General features: G+C 39.5%; 1 protein-coding gene and 1 long non-coding RNA gene across 10 annotated transcripts in view; one reads left to right on the forward strand and one right to left on the reverse strand.

The window, feature by feature from the left end:
• Positions 1-22309, reverse strand: part of LOC308073156 — a 117179-nt gene that overhangs the window by 51147 nt on the left and 43723 nt on the right. The gene's annotated exons all lie outside the window — the stretch shown is intronic.
• Positions 1-22309, forward strand: part of FAM193A (family with sequence similarity 193 member A) — a 153382-nt gene that overhangs the window by 49727 nt on the left and 81346 nt on the right. For all 9 annotated transcript variants that reach the window (XR_013931805.1, XR_013931806.1, XM_080410212.1 and 6 more), the window contains exons 2-7: positions 10772-10837; positions 13516-13761; positions 14774-14940; positions 15213-15380; positions 17733-17967; positions 21209-21333. Coding sequence is in view for 7 of the 9 variants with exons in the window: in XM_080410212.1 (XP_080266338.1) it covers positions 10772-10837; positions 13516-13761; positions 14774-14940; positions 15213-15380; positions 17733-17967; positions 21209-21333 (1007 nt within the window). In the remaining 2 variants the exon portion in view is untranslated. The remainder of the gene's footprint in view (positions 1-10771; positions 10838-13515; positions 13762-14773; positions 14941-15212; positions 15381-17732; positions 17968-21208; positions 21334-22309) is intronic.

Consider the following 22309-nt stretch of genomic DNA (forward strand, 5'->3'; position numbering starts at 1 on the left):
TTGCAATAGAAGTGTAACTAAAATTATTGATGTCTCAATGTTGTAATTTTTCTCATTATTCATATACAAAGAAGGATTTTTTTTTTTATTGGCTAAAGAGGGATTTACCTGGGATCTCACAAACTATATTTTAGCAGTATCATAAGTCAAAAGAGATAGAAACCATTTTGCTCATAAGAATTTTCTGTGGAGATGCTTGGATAGTGAGTTTCTAATTTTGGACTAGTGTGATGGCTGTCTCTTTAGAACTTCTAATACATTTATGAATATGTTGTTCCTAACATGAAGCAATACCATACTTCACCTTTTGGAGGGCTAAATGAGTGACCTACTTGATGATAGCCCTGTTAGCTCCTTGAACAAGTATTTGGGTTTGTAATTGAGTGCAACACCAGTGCTATCTGCTCTGCATTTTCCTATTTTTTGTGTCTTTACAAACAAAATTAGTGTGAATTGTCAAGCTAGATGAATTGCCTTTTTCTAGTGCCAGCATTGTTTGTCTTCCTCCTTCCCCCTTCATATAGATTATTTCCTGTGGTTAGCCCTTCAGTACATAATTCCCACTGGCTAAGCATGATGGAGGGAGAGTAACATGATAGGCTAGCATGCTTTACAGTCACAAGACATCCAACATGTGGTATCCAAATGTATATACACAAGAGTGTACATAAATCAGTTTTAGTAACATGCTGTCAGTTGTTGTAGCTAATTGATATATCTCACAGCTAACATGTTCTGCAGGGAATCTGCTTCCACAAATGAACTCTGTGACAATTGTGTGTGTGTGTGTGTGCAGTCATGTTGTGCTTAGCTCCTTGTCTGTCAAGTGGAGTTTTGGCTTATGTCTACTTCAGATCAGCATGGTAAGGTTATATATTTGACTGAGCTCTCTGGTATGATGTTAATCATTTCTGTTAAGTGTGATAGTTATTGAACATAAATGTGCTGTGTATTAGATACCAGCGTAAGTAAGGGTTGAGTTGACATACTAGCTGTATTGATGTGTAGTGCGTTCTGCCATCTGGAGCCTCTGCCAGGTTTCTCACTAGCGCCTTACTCCTGGCTGTGGTTCAACTTCTGGCAACTTCTCTCTCTCCTGCTACTTCATTATTTCAGATCTAAAAGGTAGTTTATCTATACTTCATAGAATCATAGAATGGTTTGGGTTGGAAGGGATCTAAAAGATCATCTAGTCCCAGTCCCCCTGCCACAAGCAGGGACACATTCCAGTAGGCCAGGTTGTTCAAAACCCTGTCCAAGCTGTCCTTGAACACTTCCAGGGATGGGACATACACAACTTCTCTGGGCAACCTGTTCCTCAAGTAAATCTGCCCTCCTTTAGTTTAAAACTGTTACCCCTTATCATATTGCTACAGGCCCAGCTAAAAATTCTATTGCCATCTTTCCTATAAGCCCCTTTTAAGTACTGAAAGGCTGCTCTAAGGTCTACCCAGAGCCTTCTCTCCTCTAGGTTGAGCAACCCCAGCTCTCTCAGCCTGTCTTCATAGGAGAGATGTTCCATACCTCACATCTTCATGGCCCTCCTCTGGACTTGCTCCAATAGGTCCATGTCCTTATGTTTGGAGACCCAGAGCTGAGACACCATTCCAGGTAGTATTCTCCAGTAGAGGGGGAGAATCAACTCCCTTTACCTGCTGGCCACACTTCTTTTGATGCAGCCCAGGATTCAGTTGGCTTTCTGGGCTACAAGCAGATATTGTTGGGCAATGCCGAGCCTTTCATCCACCAGCACCCCCAAGTCCTTCTCCTCAGGGCTTTTCTCAATCCATTCTCTGTCCAGCCTGTATTGATACTGAGGATTGGCCTGACCCACATGCAGGACCTTGCACTTGGCCTTTCTGAACTTCATGAGGTCCACATGGGCCCACCTCTCAAGCCTGTCAAGGTCCCTGTGGATGGCATCCCTTCCCTCTAGCATGTTGACCGCACCACTCAGCTTGGTGTTGTTGGCAAACTTGCTGAGGGTGCACTCAATACCGTTGTTTGTAGTGCCAAACAAAGATGCTGAACAGCACTGGTCCCAGTATGGAACCCTGAGGAATGGCATTTGTCACTGGTCTCCACTTGAACATTGAGCTGTTGACCACAATGCTTTCAGTATGACCATCCAACCAATTCGTTATCCACCAGGTGGTCCATCTGTCAAATCCATGTCTTTCCAGTTTAGACAAGGATGCCATGTGGGAAATATTTGAAAGTAATATTCAGGTTTTATGTTTCAAATTTCAGATATAAAGAGAATCACGAAAGCCTTGTAACACTCCTTGAAATGCTTGTTCTTCCACAGCCTTCACTTTATCTCCCTGATAATTGACATAAAGATTTAAAGGTTCTCTGAAATTACATGTAGTCCAGTAGCTTTCTAAAGGAGTACCAAGGGACTGATTTGTTGCATCACTAACTTGTTTATGGATATGTTTGTCTTCGTTGAAATTTTTTCCAATGTCAAGAGTGTGAACTACCCTAGAATAATGCAGCCCGGTCTGGGAAAGGATAACTTCATGAGTGTTAATGCCCAGAATAGCATGCTGTGTAAAATGGATTAATAGTCTGCAAAATTAATCAGTTGGCCAGATGAAATGTTGGCTGCCTTAATATGGATATTTGAATTTTAGTTATCTTCTTGTCTTTGCTTTCTCTGGCTTCCATTTGGTACTTTGGCATCCTTGGTAAAACGAAGGATCTTGTGTAAGAAACCTTCACAGCTTTCCCTGTTGGTGATGTTTGCAGCTAATCAATAATCACTTTTTCTGTTAGCGTGTCTCCTACAGTACTGAGACTCCCTGGCAAGCAAGTAAGTATAACTGCATTCTGATCAGTGTCACTAGAGATGTGGGATTATCACATGAAAAATGTAGATGTTCATAATGTCAATTTCTTAAGCAAAACACTCCTGGTTCTAAATCAGGGAGGGATACTATGGTAGGATGGCTGGCCCTCGCTGTTTCCCAGACCTGGAGGCAAGAGGGGAACTCTAGAGAAAAGAATATTACCCTGTAGTCTAATAGCATCATGTTAGAGAACTTAAACTTGACACTCAAAAACCCATGGGCCCCCTTGGGATACTCCCCTGAGTGCTGAGGGATCTGGCAGATGTTATTGCCGAGCCACTCTGTCATCTTTGCAAGGTCGTGGAGGACAGGAGAGGTGCCTGAGGACTGGAGGAAAGCCAGTGTCACTCCAGTCTTCAAAAAGGGCAAGTAGGAGGACCCAGGAAACTACAGGCTGGTCAGCCGCACCTCCATCCCTGGAAAGGTGATGGGACAGCTCATTCTGGAGGTCATCTTGAAGCATGTGGAGGAAAAGAAGGTTATTGGGAACAGTCAACATGGATTCACCAAGGGAAAGTCATGCCTGACCAACCTGTTACCTTTCTATGATGGAATGACTGGCTGGGTAGATGCAGGGGGGTCATGTTGTCTATCTTGACCTCAGCAAGGCTTCTGACACTCTCCCGTAACATCCTCCCAGGTAAGCTCAGGCAGTGTGGGTCAGGTGAGAACAGCGAGGTGGACTGAGAACTGGCTGAATGGCAGAGCTCACAGGGCTGTGATCAGTGGCGCAGAGTCTGGCTGGAGGCTGTAGCGAGCGGTGTTCCCAGGGTCAGTACTGGCTCCAGTCCTGTTCAACTTGTTCATCAGTGACCTGGATGAAGGGGCTGAGGCACCCTCAGCAAGTTGGCTGGTGATACAGAACTGGGAGGAGCGGCTGATTCCCCAGAGGCTGCGCTGCCATTCAGCGAGGCCTGGGCAGGCTGGAGAGCTGGGCAGAGAGGAACCTCACGGAGTTCAGCAAAGGCCAGTGTCAGGTCCTTGTGCACCAGTGCAAGCTGGGGCTGACCTGCTGGAAGGCAGCTCTGTGGAGAAGGACCTGGGAGTACTGGTGGGCAGCCAGTAGCCCATGGGCCAGCAGCGTGCCCTCATGGCCAAGAAGACCAATGGGATCCTGGGGGACATTAGGAGGACCACAGCCATCAGGTGAAGAGGTGATCCTCCCCCTCTGCTCTGCCCTGGTGAGGCCGCATCTGCAGTGCTGTGTCCAGTGCTGGGCTCCCCAGTTCAAGACAAACAGGGAACTACTGGAGAGGGTCCAGCGGAGGCTACAAAGATGATGAGGGGACTGGAGCATCTCCCTGATGAGGGAAGGCTGAGGGAGCTGGGGCTGTTAAGCCTGGAGGAGAGAAGACTGAGAGGGGATCTTGTCAAGGCCTACAAATACCTTAAGGGCGAGTGTCAAGAGGCTGGGGCCAGGCTCTTCTCAGTGGTGCCCAGGGACAGGGCAAGGGGCACAAACTGCAACACGAGAAGTTCCATCTGCATATGATGAAACATGTTTTTCCTTTGACGGTGACAGAGCACTGGAACAGGCTGCCCATGGAGGCTGTGGTATCTTCTTCTTTGGGGACATTCAAAAATTGCCTGGATGCCATCCTGTGCAATCTGCTGTAGGAGAACCTGCTTTAGCAGGGTGTGGACTAGATGATCTCCAGAGGTGCCTTCCAACCTGGCCATTCTATGATTCTGTAGTTTGTTCATCTTTTATCATTATAGCTAATAAAAGTATTTGCTGGTCTTCATTCATATACACCCCATTGCCCCCACCTCAAAGGTGTGTTTTGCTACTGCATCACGCTAAACCAGGACTACGTGAACTATGTTTGGAAGTAGGAGCCTCCAAGCTTTTTACTGTTGCCAAGTAAACATTTACCGATTTCCAGGCTACTGCTTACAAGCTGTATGGAGTTAAATTTTCTGTAACTGACGTAAAAAGATTTTTTTCTTCTAAAACAGTAATAATAAACTCTGATAGCACCTTGAGTTTTTTGAGTATAGCTGTGCCAATGAACCTGGAAATGTGTTGTGTATTGCTGATTGTTTTCCTGCCTGTTGTTGGGTATGTTAATTTTGCATTCTTCATACTCCAGCGCTAGGGAGAACTCTTACATTTGATGTTTTTTTAACATATCATTTTAGTATGCTCTTCTAAAAGGGCATGTCCTCTTACTGCAAAACCTCTGGTACTTTTGGGGATTATCTGAGACATCAGAAATCTTTAGACCTCTATCTTACCTTCTATTAAAAAAACCCTCTTGTTCACCTGCCACTTTGGTGTCAGACTTTCATGACCATGGACAGGGACTGTTAGTCACCGTGGGCCAGCCCAGGTGCCCCTGGCTGAGTGCAGCAGCCCCAGGCACACACTGTGTCAGAGGACACTTCTACATTTCTTGGCCATGTTGATATTGATGATAAATATACCTGTAGCTGCGTTAGTAATGTGGTGGTCCTTTCTGAGAGGATTCCTGAATATAGTTCTGGGTCATTGCTCATCTGATTCCAGAACCACCCTGGACGATATTTTTCCCCGTGTTAGACCACCCGTAACAACTACTTTGATGAAAAAATGGAGCTCACTGTTCTTTGTAGTGCGGGTAATGTTCTGCTTTTAGGCACATAAGCTTTGTTTTGCTTTGGTTTTGGAGTAGTTAATATTGTGCAGGGCTTACACTATTCTGGTGAGTTTGTTCTTCCTATCATATGGTACTTGGAACTAGTCTGTCCAGAGTGTAGCCAAGATAACCTTTTCTGTGAGAAACCAGGCAGTACTTTGCTTCATCTCATGAATGGGTTCTTCCAATGCTTTAAAAAATGTGCAAGGGTTTCTTAAAGTACAGCAGCTGAAAAATAATCATAATGTTGAAATACATGAAATCACCTACGTAAGGGGAATGACACTGCCAAGTAGGTCTGTTTTCAGTTTGCTCTTCCTCTGAAAAACTGTGCATACCAGATAGTTAACTAGGTATAATAGGGACTTAAAGGGATTAAGGAAGGTGTAACTGTTGGTAGTTTACTGCTGGTTTTTACATTTCAGTATATTTTGAGTGCTGTGATATACCATCTGCAGAGGCTGTTGCTACTGCAAAGACTACAGTCACTACTGACAACGTTCAGGAGCAATGTTTAAAGCCAACAAATCCTAAAACCTTGCTGTGCTAGAGGTCTGGCCAGCATGCTGTCCTGTCTGTTGGTGCTTTGTACTAGATGAATGGAGAAGATAACTCTGGTGCATGTGTAGAATAATTGTCCTCCCATGTGCCTTTCCAGGTCTTATCAGTCCAGAGATGCCTTCATCAGATTTTGTTTGCTACCTACTGTTGACCCTTTCTCTCATGCACTTAGCGTTATTCTTTCCCCTCATCCATGCATTTGACTTTCACAGTGGTTTATCCTTTGTATTGGTTGGGGTTAGAGAGGAAGGAAGGATGCTAAATTTTCACTTACTGAAATCCCATCATTTCCTACCTCTTGAACTGTGAAGGCATAAAGGAATCTTTTTTTTCATATCTGAAAATCACTTGGTATTTTGTGAGTGGCGCTCATCTGCCAGCAGCAGTTCTGTAGTTCTGTGACCAATTTAGCTGTGCCTGGGAGAGGAGAGGAACAGCTCAGGCTGTGACTGGAGAGCACCCAAGTCAGAGCTTCACTTGGGCTATGGGGAGGGAGGTCTTCACCAGCCAGTGCAACTTGAGACTGCTGGCTCCCAAATGGTGTTGGGCGACAGTGGTGGAAAGCGAGGCAGAGCTGCTATGTGAAGCTGCAGAGCAATGTTGTAGTGTGCTGGCTGACTAGAAGTGCCTGAGAGAAGGCTTAGCACAGAACAGCTGTGGCAAATGGATTTTGGCATAAAAAATGTAGGCAGGAGAGTTAAGTGGCATAGACAAGATACCTTGATGAGTTTTGGGGGGAGTCGCCAGGGTTAAGTGCAGTACCTGTCCTTAGTGTTACTTGGACACAGAAAATGTGTTGTTTCAGATGTTTTAACAGACTTTAATTTTTCACTTCCCTATATAAAAGTAAGGGAATTAATTCAAGTGGTATGGAATACCTTTGTTATATTAGGACATTGTAAAATAAAGTGTAGCCTTAATTGTCTCTTGATAACATTGTAGTTTTTTCTAGTCAATATTTTCCCTAATGTGCCTGAGAAAATCAGTGCAATATTTTCTAGCTGTTTTCCCCCAGGAGAGATTTGATTAAATCCTGCATTCCTTTTGAGCATCGCGTTTCCGTTGAAATGGTTAGGGTTCAGTGATGATGAGCCAAATCTAAATTTTCTTCCCGTGCTTTTCTTTTCCTGAGCTCTCCTGAGACGTTGCATCCTTCTCACTTTCATAGTGTTTGTGTGACTTCACCAGCTTCAGCTGCAAGAAAGATGGGGGTGTGTTGTCTAGTAGTATGTCATTCAGCCCACTGAAGGTCTGATTTTGATAGTGATAGGCTATTGGGGCAAATTATGGCAGTCTTTGAGTGTTTCTGTTCTAACTGCTCAACCAGTTCTTCAAGGTCGTGCAGGTGAAATCAAGGAGCATTGTTTAAGCTGTGATTCTCACTTTCTTCATATTTTCTGATATTAATTATATTCTGCCAAGTCGGTGTATGCTGTATTATCCAGAAAACTAACATTTTATAGAGGGTGAGTTAGTGTGACAACAGCTTGCAAGAAAAACAGTATTTCCATATATCTTTTCCATTGTAAATGATATTTGTAGCAAGAACAGAAATTTTTTTTATTCCCCCACCCCTTCCCATTATGGTGAAGAGTGCATGCAGAGATTCTTATGTTCCTGGTCCATGTCAGCCTTCCTTCTGGCCCTTATCTTCATGAAACAGGTTTTTAAAATGTAAAACTTAAAAATGATGAAAAAGAATACTCAGGAGTGTAAAAATAAATTTTATTTAATGAAAAAAAAATTAGGGTTGTCCAAAAGTGATATCTGTGTAGCTTGTTACTTCTACTTTAAATCTCTGCACACAGAATTGTATCTGTCAACATATGGCCCAGTAACTAGATCTTGTAAGGTCCTGCCATTCTTCTGTCTCTTTTGTAACATGAAGAATTTAGTGCTATTGCTTAACTTTTTAGTCTTGGGCATTTTCCTGATACAGACTTTGGATAACTGCAGTTTACTGCATCTTTTTTGAAAGTTTCGTAAATAAATATATTCTTTTAAATCATATTTTTCTCTAGTACTGGTGAAGTATAAAGCAAGCATTAACATACTGAAATTATTAGTGCAACTATAACGTCCTTGAGCTTCTTTAGAACCCTTGGCTGAATGATAACCACTCTTGGTGGTTTGCTAGTTTTTGAGTGGTCCATTTGCTCTATACTTTTTATTCTAGCAGTGCTTTGCTTTGAGACAGATTCTTTAATGCATCTCCCATAAATACGCTTTTCACTGGGAAAATAACTTGAAACTCCTCTGTAGTTAACATGAAGATGCAAAAAATAAATGTGGTGTTTCTGCTATGACCTTAGCTTGTTTGAGCATTTTTTAATGCATCTGTTTGTTAGCATTACAGATCTTGACAGGCTACCTACTACTGCTCCTTGTGAGCCTTGAAAAATAATGTAGTTGTAGTTTTTATACTCCCCCCCCGCCCCCCTTCCTTAAATTATCTGTGAGACTGTCTCTTTTTTTTTTCTCTGTCTGTTTTTAGCTTGCTATTGTTTGAGTCTCATTTGGACAGCTTCTACAAGATTCTTCTAATGTTTTCTCTAATATGCTATTTAGCCATATCCTTCCATTGCCTGCCATTTCATTATTCACCCCGGCTTAAGTCCTTCTTGTGATTTTTATATTAGCTCTAAGCCTCACATAAAATTGTCTTAAATCCCATTGCCTATAGACAATTTTTGATTATTCTCTTCAAGTCTCCTCCTTTATCTAACTAGTTTCTTTAAATTCCTTGAATTTTGTTCTTTCTGCAGATATTTAGATTACTAGGAAATTCTGGGGGGGGTTACACTAATATTTTGAACCAAATCCTGCACAGTGTTCAAGATCAAGAGATGCCTTTTCTTTTGTTGTTAGCATGAAAACTCATTCCATGAAGCAGTCACTCCTGATGGTCAGTATTTTGTCTTGGCATCCTGTGACATATTAGTGGATAACAAACTTCCCACTGTTTTTGTCTTCCCTTTGTAACATTTCTGACTGCCTTCAGCTTGGTCACTGGACTTGGTCACATGTTTAAATGTGATAGTTCATGCATTTCTCATTATGGTTGTCTTGAATGTAAAAAAAGGTAAATGTACTCCCTTAATGAGTAGGTAATGTTTTTGGATAAACTTGTCTTTTTTTTGTCTTTTTTTTTCATCTCAAAAACATTTTTTTTTTGAGCTTCAGGTAACAATTTCATTCTAAACTTTATTACTAGTTTCTTTGTTATTGAATGCATTATACATGCTAATACCAAGTGGACCTCCAGTACTGGAGGATTTATTTTTTTGGTGAAGAAGACTTTTCTTTTCTTTAATCCAAGAGACCTTTTCTTTTTTCCCCTTTTTGGAAATTGGCTGAATAAAAATAGGGAACTTGTTCCACATGACCATTTTTGCTCCCATGATTTTAGATCTGAGATGCTTGACTTGTATATGAGGGTTTTTTTCTTAAATGCCTACTCTTGGAAGTCAGCATAGGGGTATGTAAGTGAGGTTGTGTGGTTTCTGATTTGTATCTTATCTACAATGATTTGAAGATTGTGTTTTATCCTCTACTTTGCCTTTGAAAAATACTGCTGGAAACAATGGCTTCGCAATAATCTCACTGGCTTTCTAAACTGAGCAGTCAGTTATTCTGTGAATGTGTAAACATGAAGGATGCTCCTTTGTGTTGGCGGAGGCTCCAGTTTGTTTCTGGTTTGGTAGCAGGGTAAAAATATTTCCTGAACTCTGTACATCTAACACTAAAGATGTAGGGGTTCCTATGTTAGAGACTGTTTTTTGTTGCAGTCTTTAGAGTGTTCTTAAAAATACTAATATCAGATAATAGTAGGTGAAAAACTGGAGCACAGAAGCATATGAAAGGTAGAACAGAGGCATGAGGTAAATTATATCTGGAATTCAAGAGACAGGCCAATACCCGAGAAGAGGGGAAATTAAAGAATAAAATAGTTGACTGACTTTATTCCCCCTGCCCCCCCCCCCCCCCCCCCCCCTTTTTTTTCTTCTTTAAATCAAATGCCTTTTCTTCAAGTCCAGTGTGATCTAGGGCTCTTCACTGTCAGTCACTTCAATTTGTATCCTGTCTTAACTTTACTCTTGTTTTAGTGTCCTCAAATAATACTGAATAAAAACACTTGGAGCTTGTGAAAGACACATCACTTACAGTGGTGTAATCTCTCTTAACACTTGCGGAGAAACAAGGTATAGAAGATAGCTCTGAGAGGTTTCTGTATGAATTATAACCTGGGGCACTGCAGGCTGCTGCAGCGGAATAGCCGAATGTGATTTAGAGGCTTGCTGTGGAAGAGTCCTCCTGGTTAACACTGCATATTTTTCTAAGCAGTATTGTATTCAGCTTTCAAAAGGCAAGAATCTTTGGAAATTGTCTCAATTCACAATGGAGTTTAAAAGCTACATGCAAACAATCAAATACAGAAGGAAATATGCCATTTTGCTTATGACTTTTCTTTTTTTCTCTTATCATTTTTTTTATCTCAGAGTTGTTAATAAAACATCTATAGTGCAAAAGCTTAAAAGAAATAAATTATAAACTTTTGCATCTGTAGAACTTTTATTACAAAAGAAAAGGGACTTTCCATCTTTGCAGTCAAACATTCATTCAAGTTTCAAAAGCTGTTTTACCAACCCTCAGATGCAGGGGAAGCTTTTGTTGTTCAGTGTTTTTAATGCTCTTTTAGCATTAACTATTGTAACCAATATACTGTTAATTTTTTCCCAGGTTTCGCTAAATGGTACACAGTTTACAGAGAGTTCTGTTGGATCAGAGTTCACAGGTGTTTCTCAGGTATGTGCAGCCAGATTTTGTGGGTGTGTATGTTGGCAGAATTATTTACTAATGGGAGAAGGTATTCAATGGTGTTAGATGTACAAGAGAAAACTCTTCAAAAAGATTTCTGTTTGTGGCTGGGACTTTGATGACTTCACTAGTCAAGCTTTAAAAAGCAGTGACAGCTACTATTTCTAAAGTAAAATGTTATTGTTACAATAAGCTTGAAATTGGACAGAGATGTAAAAAAAAGCTATGCAGTTTTATGGTAATAAAGTTATTCTTGGAAATAAATGTAAATACATAGCAGAGATGCAGTTATTTTTGTTCTGGCTTGTCCCGCTTCCAGCTTTCATTTATGAATGTTGTATCCGAACATGTTTCAGGGAGAAAGTGAGACTAGATGTTTACTTGCAGAGATGCATCACACAATTTTTTGAAGCTTGACTACTGGAAAAAAATCTTGCTTCTCTCAAAATGTACACTTTGTTCTGATTACACTGAAGACATGTATAAATGTATATGTGACCTAATTCCAAGCTCATCTAATCCAGGAAGAGTCTACTGACGGTGTTGAAATGGTCACATGAACAGTCACTGCATTTATAATCTTTTAAATAAATAAGAAGCTGCAATTCATAGCTTCATTTTAGTATAATGGAACCATAATGGGAATATGAGATGCTTATGGTCTAGTTTTTGTTGAGGTTTTACTGTCAGTTTTGTTAAAAATAAACTGCTTAGGAAATCTCATTCTTAGCAGTTGATTCATATTGTGCTCTAAGAAACAAGTGCTTTCATTTGAACTTCAAATTTGTCATAAATACAGGCCTAGTTGGGAGATCGTTAGGGTTTTAGAGTCTGAGAGTTGGCCAGAATCAAGATTGTTGTTCCTGCTGTATTTGCAATGGCTGTTGTGATGATTGTGGTGCAACTTCAAGCAAATTGTATCCATAAGTCTTAAGTTCTAGGCAAAAGGGTGTCAGGTTGTCTTAGCTTCTGAACTTTTAAATTTTTGCTCTTGCTTTTCCTGTTTGTGTTGGAAGATGTCCTACAGATGATGTTTGTAAGGATTTGCCTGCAGTAGCTTTAAAGATGTCATCGTCATTCCAACAGAATTAATCTGGCTTCAAAAAAATTAGTTTTAGCCAGGAAACTTTCAGGGGTAAGGGAATGAGCAGCTGTGGCCTCCTGCATGCAGGGTTTTTAGACATTAATATGATCTGCAGTTGAGTGCAGGTCAGCCAAGAGGAAAGTCTGATTTGAGAAATCTGTTAGTGATTATAGAGCTGATAAGGAGATGGTTGGTCCCAGCCTCTCATGAGGCAGAGCAAGTCTTCGTTCACGAGAATGTTTTCTGAAAACCTGCAATAGACACTTGAGTAAATTGTCATCTTTTTCTTGCCTTAGTGCTTAGGTGTGAATTCCTGAAGTGGCATCAACGGATAAAGAGATTAGCTGTTCTTACTAAATCTATTCACTTCAATTTCTCATGAACTTCTGGAAGAGAAGAAGATCCTTCTGCAGATGAATTCAGTCATTTTTTTCGTCTTTTTTTATGCCTAGAGTTCTCAGTTTCTCTCTCCATATTGCGATGTCTGTCAGCTTTATAAATGCAAAAAGCAGAAAAATCAGTTTGTAATGCTGTGTTGTTTCTCTTTAGATGTCAGCAATAGGGAATGGGATTGTTGTTGCTGTGAAGACAAGAGAGTGAATTGTGTTATAGCTTGAACTAGTCCTTTGCCCTAAAGAACTTTTCACCTGTGGTTGTGCAGTTCAGCCCTACGAGATCTTTAAAGCAGTATTTTTGTTAGTATTGAGGCTGGAGCAGTATCTAGAGGCAAGTTTGCGTGACTGACTTAAATTTTGCCTTTCCTTTGAGAAGGAATTTAACTGTTTTGAAGCTTATGTAGAAGACGTTGCTAATTACGTTGGAGCTAGTAGCTGTAATATAAGCAGACAAATCTGTGATTCTGCCATTACAGGATGTTTTATTCCATTCATTATAACTTTGCTTATGTCTTGTAAAGTTGGGTTCTCTTTGGCTTGTGCTGCTTGACGTATTTTTGAGTATCAGTCTTGGTGAGTAATCAACGTTTCATGGCTGAACCATAATTTCATGCACAGTAGTATCTTGGAAGAGGAATTAGGTTTTGAATTGCCTCTGTCCTCATAAGTTACCAAGTCTACTTTATTCAATAGCTAGTAGTGGATTTTAAGACCCTACTGATTGGTTTTATTAAAACTGAGTTAAGCTTTTTTTTTTCTAATAGGCTTAGCTGACAGTGTCTTTGTTTCAGTTAGTATTAAAAAAGGAGATGGTACAGAACTTCAAAGAGCAGTTACTTTCCTTTTTATCTGTAAGAATGCCAGCAGTAGAAGGAATTGTACTATCCCTCTTTAGTTTTACTTACTAAATGATTGCATCTAGGCTGAATTATTTTAGAGGGAAAGGCTGTAGGCCATGCTCCCTGAAAACATTACTTTTAAATGGAAGTGTATTCATAATCAGAACTGTTTGTGACATGGATATTAAGACTGCTGCATTTGATTTTGAGATATTCTGCATATTCACCATTTAATAATGACTGGTTTTGTTTTGAGTGTTTTGTGGGTTTTTTTCCAAATATCAGAATAACTTTTCCTGGTACATGTTCTGTGAATAACCATTTGTCTGTCAATACATTTGTTTGTAGACGCCGTTTACCTTTGGCTTGGGCCAAAGGGCACCATATACAACTGGCGAGCATTGTCTTCTTTGTAGAAGTGAACGAAAAGATACTTCGCTTTCAGAGAGCGGAATAAAAAATTCTAGCAAAACAGCACTTTCCTCATCTCCAAAAGCAAACAATATGCTGCATCTTCCACTGTGGGTGTGTCCAGACTGTCGAAGAACAGTCGAAAAGGAGGAGAGGCATGCTACAATAGAGCAGTCTCTTGTGGTAAGTTGAAGTACTTTAGTGTAATAAGAAGAAATGTGGCTGTGGGCTGAATGCTACTTTGTGCTTTGGAACCGCTTTTTGAGTTGGTTTTCCTGTGAGCTAAACTGAGCAGGCACGTTGTTCCAAAAAAGTTCTGATTCTGAATTTTGGATTTCTGAGTAGAGCAAGGTTTGCATTTGCTTCTTGCTGTTTTTTTTTCCCTTTTAATTTATTGGATATCATACTTTGTCCTTTCCCCCTTTACTTAGATTCTGTTTCTTCTACTCTTACGAGTGTGACTTTCATCATTACACTATATTCTATTCTCTGTCTGCTTGTGTATATTCACCCCTTTGTGAGGTTAACTATCTGAATTTTCCTTGGTCTTTCTGTGGCACCAGACAGAGGCAACCTGGGGAGGGTGCAGGAGGGAAGCATGGCATGTACTGGGGCTGGAGCACAGAGAAGGGAGAGAAACAGGAGACAAAAATACCAGCAGCCCTGGGGGAGAGGTTTGTGTCATCTGCTGGTACTGAACAGTGCTGTACACAGGATATAGCAGCCATTCCCAATGACGGCAGCCTTCTAACATCCATTACTGTGAAGCAGTATGGCTGTTATAAACAGGGAGATTTAATGATTTTTGCTCAAAGGGGTAGTTAAGCTACAAAAGTAAAACATACTGTCAAGTAGGGAGTGAGGAGATATTACTAGTTTATGATGAATCACGGATGATGCAAGCCTTCCTTTAGCTTAGTTCATTGTTTATGCTGGAGTACATAAAGGTGATAATTACAACTAACATACTTCCGTTATTAGAAAAGAAACTATGTTTGTATCATTGGTTTTCTCTGTCCATCTTTTGCATTTATTAGGCTTTTTGAAGGTAAATTTTTGTGCCTTGTTGCGTGTCCTCCCAAAATATATTCAGCATTAAGAATTGCCACATTAATATTTGCCTACCTATTGACATTTCAAACTTCTATCTTAAAAACTGAAGGCTACCTCTGTGGTTTTTTTTCTTTTATTTCAGAGCCAAGATTTCCTTTTGCACATGCCTCTTGGAAACAGTGGATCACAGCAGGAATCTGTAGGAGGAGGAAGAATAACTGTTGGTGCACAGACGGTACCTGCTGCAGATTTTAGCAATTCCTCTCCTTCAGACATAGCATGCAACTGTGAGGCCTGTAATGAGCGCAGGTAAGAACTGAATTCAAACTCAACAGCATGGCATCTGTAGTCAGTGTCAGCAGTGTTGTAGCTTATTTGTCCGTATATGCTTAAACTCTTTAAAAGGGCTATCTGACAATAACAGCAACTTATGGATGGCAGCTTTTATCTAGTTTTATACTTGATTTTAGGCATTTTCAAATATATATTGTTTTTCCTGAAGAGCATCTTTGGAATAGTAGAAATCAGTACACCTATGTGATGTACAAATAGCGTGTCATGTTTTTTGTCATTATTTTCAGAGAGAATTCAGCAGAGCCTGAACGTGAACCTCAGCAGCTTCAAAATTACTGGTCAGAAGTAAGATATATGGTTCGGTGTATATATCGCCAAGCTGGGACCCCTTTGGCAGATGACCAAGACCAGTCTTTGGTACCAGATAAAGAAGGAATGAAAGATCTGGTGGATAGGTACAGCCCTCTGAAAAAAATCTATTAACTGCTAAGAGGATTTTTAAAATTAATTCTTAAGTAGGTTGGAATATTGCTATTTAATAAATATTATTTACCATCTGTAAGGCTGGTTGCTTGTAGTGCTCTCCACTACAATGCAAAGTCAGAACAGTCAGTTCTATTTCATGGAGGATTTTTAAATGCTGGACCAAACATACGGGAAGCTCTTAAATTTTTATGCTGTTTCCAATAGGAATATTAATGTATAATTAGGGAAGGTCCCAAAATCTTATTCTTCAAAAGACTTTGAGATAGTTATTTTTAAGACAGTTATAAATAACTTATGTTTAGTTGGAATTGTCCCACAGGAAAATCTTAGGTTGTTGAGCTAACCTGAGTTATAATAGTATTTGCATCTTACTGTAGTTGTAACAGCTGGAATACACTTTAAAAAAAATCCAGATAATAGCAGCCATTGATAGCTAGATGAGGTGGATTTGGAGAACTTCTTTCGCATTTCAGAAGTTGAAATTGTAGCTTTTCTAGGTGTGAGGTTGCAGATGTGCTTAATGAGATCCTCAGTTGTGGGTTTTTTCCATTTAAGAATAGTGTGGCTGGCCTTAAAGTGCTCCAGGAGGTGGTTCTCAGTTTCTCTGTAACTGAATGTGTGGTCAAGGAATAGTTGCTCTCCCTTGGTTCTGTACGTACTTAATATATCAAGGTATGAAATTCTGGTGAGATAAGGAAACTTTTGGACACCAGCATGTCCAGTCAGTGATGCTAACATCACTCAGAATTTTTTTTAACACAGCTAATCAGTGTGATATTGGAAGTGTATAAACAAAACCAAACAAAACACAACCCCCCCCAAACAAATCATGAAGATGGCACGCCAGAGATCGTGATGTGGCCAAGTAAATCTATGTTAGAAAGCAGAAATTCTTCAATTTTCAACAAAACACAGTATGTGCTCAGCTCTGTTAGATGCAGCTGGCAAGAAACAGACTGTCTGGTCATCTTGAAAATAAGTAGTGGTGCCAGGTACTGTCCATATTGTATATTGGAGCACTTTATGGCAATATGATAGTACTCTATTTTGTGAGCGATAAGGGAAGAGCAGGGAGTAGATAACAGCAGACTTCCATTCATCTAACTCTTTACTTAAGTAATCCCTTTCTTTTTCCCCACCTCCCTGTGCTGTGAAGAACCTGAGGGAAGTGCTTAAAGTCCACGCACAGGACTTCAAATAGTGCATTTGCGCTCTAAAGTGCTTCAAAGCAGCCATCGTGGTCACTTCTCTTCTGTGTGAGGTGGTACAAAAACCCATGTCTCACTTCCAGGAGAGTGTCAGGCTTGGCCAGCTGTATGCTGTCCTTAGCAACAATCCCTGACCCTCTTGGAAGCTGGGTCTTACAGTGACAAGTCTTGCAGGTATGAAGTGCATGGAGGGTAGTACAGTTCTGGAGTTTCAGTATTAGTCTGCATCCTGGGGACAAGCGAGTCCCAAATTCTGGTCTCTATTCTAGACTTTAAAAAAAAATAAATGTAAAAAATAGACCAGTCAGTAGTGATTGCACTTAGGAGCTACCACAGTAGAGTGCCCTGAGTCACGTTCCCTGAAGGATGTTCTTTCTGGCCCTGTGAGTCCCACACCTCTGCTGTGGAGTGGCACAGCTTTAATAAAAGGTGCAAAAAATGCCCTTGTACAAAAGATCTGTAGTTTGGGGTAAGAAGCTGTCAATGTAGGTGAGAAGGAGTTTCATGAATGCCTTGAAAGCTTCGTAATTGTATGAAATGTCTTCTTTCGATTCAGCCCAGCAACAGAAGGGTCCCCGAAAGCAGTCACCGAGTCCAGTCTGTGCAGTATGTATTTAGGCATGTTCTGGCTGCCTGGCGGGTCAAGCTCCTTCAATGGCTTGAAGTAAATGCCTGTCCTTCTACAGGATATTAGTCTGGCCTAGGTCTGGCTGTTCCAGCTGGGACTTTTACTAGGACTGTATGTAAGAACGTGGAGAAGTTGTAAAGAAGCTTCTCTTAAGAGTCGAGGTATCTGTAGGGTTGTATGCAAATTGAGTAAAGATACTTTTAGCTCAGAAGTTGAAGTGAAATACCAAGGTCCTAAATTTATTTGTTCCTCAGGTGTGCAAGCATCCTTGTCCTAAAGCTGCACAGGAGCTCAGTTCCACAATGTAAAAGTAGGGAACTGGACTGTTTTCTTCCAGATTTAAGGTAGTTACGTAAAGGCTAGCCCCTTTTTTTTTTTTTTTTTTTTTTTATGACAGTGATGGTAACTGGTAAATATTTTTAGGAAAGTGAAAATTGTTGGTTATATGCTTTTTTTTTTTTGTCACAAATATTCTAAAAATACAGGCTTTGTGAAAGAGATCCATATCAGCTTTACCAGCGGTTGGAACAGCAAGCTAGAGAATATGTGCTTGAAATGAAGGTTCGTCTGCTCAGACACTTGTCACTGGGATCTAAAGTTGCATCAACATTAGCAATACAAGGGCCACCACAGGCACATCAGTTCATCTCACTCCTACTTGAAGAATACAGTGCACTCTGTCAGGCAGCATGTACAATCAGCGCCTTTCTAGTTACTCTGGTAAGAGTGGAAAAATAACATACGCTTCTACTTGCTAGGGGTCATGCTAGCAGAGCTGTTCCAGGCTTTTTTAGTTGTCTTCTGTGGTTTGTAAAATGTAAGGTTTTTTTGTGTGTGCATGCTTAGAGACAGGGAAACTCTGAAAATGCAAATTTAATTCTTCAGGAATGTACATTAGGCATCTCTTAAAGTGAATTGATTATATTATCCTTTGTAAAGAAATAGGTGGGATGCTGTTTATGGCACTTGTTCTGAAACTAATCTTCATGTCTATCTACAAAATGTTAGATAATACCTTTGAAAATGTGGGAAACGTGTCTTTTTTAATCTTTAATGGTCTGTTTGACAACATGTTCAAAGGACTCAGACTTTTATGAGTACAACTAAATTCAGTTTTTCTATGTTCAATTTTCTTTTCACTTACAGGCAGGAATGGCTACTTGAAAAAATGATCTCTTGCCTCAGAATGTGTCTGCTATGTTATTTATTACTTCTAAAATTCTTGGACTTCACTAAATGCTTTTTTTTGTTAGCTGATTGTGATGTTGGATGTGGGATTATATTGTCAGGTAGAGAGTTAACAGTAGCCTTAATCTCGGGAGTAACTGTCTATCATGAGTGAGTAATACAGTAAACATTCTGTAGTTCTGTTTTAAGGGTTGAGAAGGTTATTAATCCTGGATTTTTTAATAATCCTTTCCTGTTCATCTTTTGCTGCTGACCTTATCCTGTACATACCTTCTCTTGTGTAAACTTTGTGCAAGGAAAAAAAAAGGCGGATAAACTGGTAAATTTGGGGTTTATTGCCAATTAGCTGAAAGTGACACACTAGGTGTATAAAGAGAAGAAAAGAACAGGCAGTAACGAGACTATGATAGCTACAGGTGAAACATAAAATGGAGGGGAATCAGTGTCATTACTGAGGTAGGGCTGTTAATGCAATTGAATTGGCAAAGCAGGAAGATCTTTCTGTTAAGTAACTTGAGCATATCTGATGCTTTTTTCTGTTGTTGATGGTCTGCATTTGCTGCTTCTGTATTGTCTTCCCCAGCTTTATTACTTGGATACAAATGTGAGGTCACTGCCATCTCTAGCTAATTGGCTGCTTTTAATAGTCATCAAGCCTCTAACAAGGTGCTTGAGAGAAGATTGCTCTTCAGGTTGATCCGCATTGGAACTTAGAAATTTATTCAACTGAAAAGCAGATGAATTAGAGTACAAATGTTACCTTTCTCAAAGTAGATCTACCAATAGTGAACCCATTAGTGCCAGAATTGCATAGCTGATTAGGAAATAATATTTTAATCCCCCCCCCCAGTTATTATTGTGAACTAGTAGTCACAGAAACTTAGCAGGTATGAGAGGTTGAGATAATGGCCATGAAGAGATGGATTTTGAACTTCCTAATATACTCCTTTTCTTACAAAATTCAAAGTTACACAGTGTTTCTATTCTCTTTTAAAAAACGGAGCATAAGAAGACACAAAATACCCCAAACTTAACTTGTCCTTTTCCTTATGAAGCCCACTAAGTACTGAAAACTTCTGTCTACTAAGCTTTGACATTCAGAAGCTGAAGTGTGAGAACATGGGATACTGACTCTTATGATACATTTCTTAGACTTACTAATCCTTTTATTAAAAAGGTTATTAAATATGTCACAGCTTTCAGTACAGGTAGTAGGGTTGCTAGCCTTTTCAGTGTGCGTGGCTGTTGTCTCTCAAGATGCCAGTGCAGTATGGAAGAAGGCATCTTTTCAGGAGAAATACATAAAAGGCAGTTAAGATCTCTAAACATAGTGCCGCCTTCCTTTTAAAGGTGAAATCTTTGCACAGAGCATGCTGTACAGAGGTGTGTAATGCCTTGAACCTCCATCTATGAGGAACTACTTTCTCAATGAAATTATGAACAGTTGTCTTTGCTTTCAAAGGAATCCAGCTCTAACTAGTGAAGTTCAAGAGCAGGAGCTAACACCTTGTGCCCACCAAGGAATGACAGATTATACTGAAAGCAAGCTGGGAAGACTGTGATCAGTACAGAAGAACCCTTGAGTAAACAGGATAGCAGACTGAAAGGGAAAACCTGCCTGGTATTTCTTTGTGAGAAATACAGTAATCTGCGCAATACGATATACAAGATTTTGTAGATGTGTTGACTGTTTTGTTCACAGCATATTGAAATTGCTTAGGAAATCAACCTTTCTCAGTGTTGACACTTCAAAAATTATTAGCCATTTATAGAAGTTTGAAATACTTGGAAGACATAGTATTAAAAATGAAAGGGTACATGTGTCTTGTGCAACTCAAGAAAAAAACCAAACCCCGCCTACCCTTCTCTAATAATAAAACTCCAAACTTGATTGTCTTTTTGAATACTGATAGTGTTGTGTTTAGGTCTGATATAAATATGTATTTGGTTTTTAAGCCATTATGTTTAAGAAAACTTTGACATTCCAGAGTATTCTGATACTTCTGGGTACTCAGGGTTATAGTATATAGAGCTCACTTGCTGATTGGATAGCCAGAACACTTGTATTTAATTTTGCTGTGTGTGGGAGTCCTAGTACAGAAAACCTGCATACCACTGGCTGTATGTGGGAAAACTTACTGACCTGAGATAATATTATACCTGTCATAGATTCTTATGGTTTCATAATAATAGATTTGAGTTTTAGGTCTTGTAAAATTACATACAATTATGTGTTAAATCATATCAAATAGAAAACCGTTCTGCTTACTAGAGAAGTAGGATCTTGGTCTCTCGTCTGTTTAGAAAACTTAGTTTTTGAAGCTGTACTTGGAGAGAACTGTTCACTTAATTTATGTCAATTTTGAATAAATATTATAGCTTGCAATTATATGTCTGTTACTAGATGATTTCGAAGAACTGAAAAATAATCAGAGACAGACAATGGTTTGACAAGAAAACCCGAGAATAACTGGTTCAGATGATAAAATACTTTTTTCATTGCAGAAACAAATGGAAGCTTTCAACAGCTTAGTCTGATTTTCCTTTTTCTTCTACTCCATGAAAATTAAAGAAACAAGGAATGAAGCTATGATTAAGTCATTAATTACTTAAATTCTGAGTTTCTGGGTATTTAAACTGGGTAAGAACTGAGCTGGACAATCCGGCCTGTAGGTTGGAAACTATTTCTTAAAAAAAAATATCTTGCATTAGACAGAACTTGTTATTTTTATTTTCTAACCCTGTCTTATTTCTGATTGTATTTTTGTTACAGGAAAATGAGCATCTGAAGAAATTTCAGGTGACATGGGAATTGCACAATAAGCATCTGTTTGAAAATCTGGTATTTTCTGAGCCACTCTTGCAGAATAGCTTGCCAACGTTGGTGTCACAGCTAAGGTAGAGATTAATTTTTCTTTTGTAATTTAAAGGAGAAATGAAAAGCCATGTTTGCAATCACAGCCTTTAAAACAAAACAGAAAAAAAAGTCTCTGCTGCTTCTACAATGTAATAGGTAAAATTCCTTGTTGATCTGTCTTGAAAACAGTATTGTTGATTGAGCAGTCATAACTTGCTTGTCAGAAGAATTGCTACACTAATCTGCTTATTTGTAGATCACCTAGTAAAATGACAGCATCCTATGAAAGTGCTGATGATATGACTGAATAGTATTGTTATCAGGCATTGTTACTGTCTTTACAGCTCTACAAGCAAATTAAAGCCTCAGTACCTTCATGTTTGCCACAGCGCACAAATAGCTCCATTTGGAGTTTTAAGTAATCTTTTTATTGGAGAAAGCAAAAGAAAAAAAATCCCTTGCTATATGCTTGTAGGTCTGATGGCATGTTGTGTATCCTGGGGCTTTAGAATGTATATTTTGTTAGTAAGGTTGCTCTGTTTATAATTTGTGTACCTGCAGATGTTTGGGTTAAACCTGTTTGGGTTTTCGGGGGAAAGAGGTATTAAATCACAGAAACTCTATTCTTTATCTAGTGTCTGAACATTTGTAAAGTACAGTCATGGATGGTTTGTGTTGACCCCTCAGTTTTGTTTCTAATGGAGACATGTATACATGTGTTTTAAAGGTATTGTCTTGCATGTTTTTCCATGGTTCAAGATCAGTTTGAATAAGTCTGTCACAAGAGATGTTGCTCACAGTGAATAAAGAAATTTCTGATGAGTTCTCCTTTTGCTAGGAGATACTAGAAAGGAAAGCCAGAACAGGCAAGAAAGCTTAGTAGTCTTCGAGCTCAGCAAGAAGTCTAAGGTCTCTCAGAATAATTTGTCTAATTGGTTTACATGAAACTGTGTTAGTACTGAAAAGGGTTTTTTTGTTTTCTTTTGGTTTTTTCCCCCTTCTCTCCAGGCAGGTAAA

The sequence above is a fragment of the Falco punctatus genome (assembly GCF_963210335.1).
Source record: "Falco punctatus genome assembly, chromosome: 1".
NCBI classification, from domain to species: Eukaryota; Metazoa; Chordata; class Aves; order Falconiformes; family Falconidae; genus Falco; species Falco punctatus.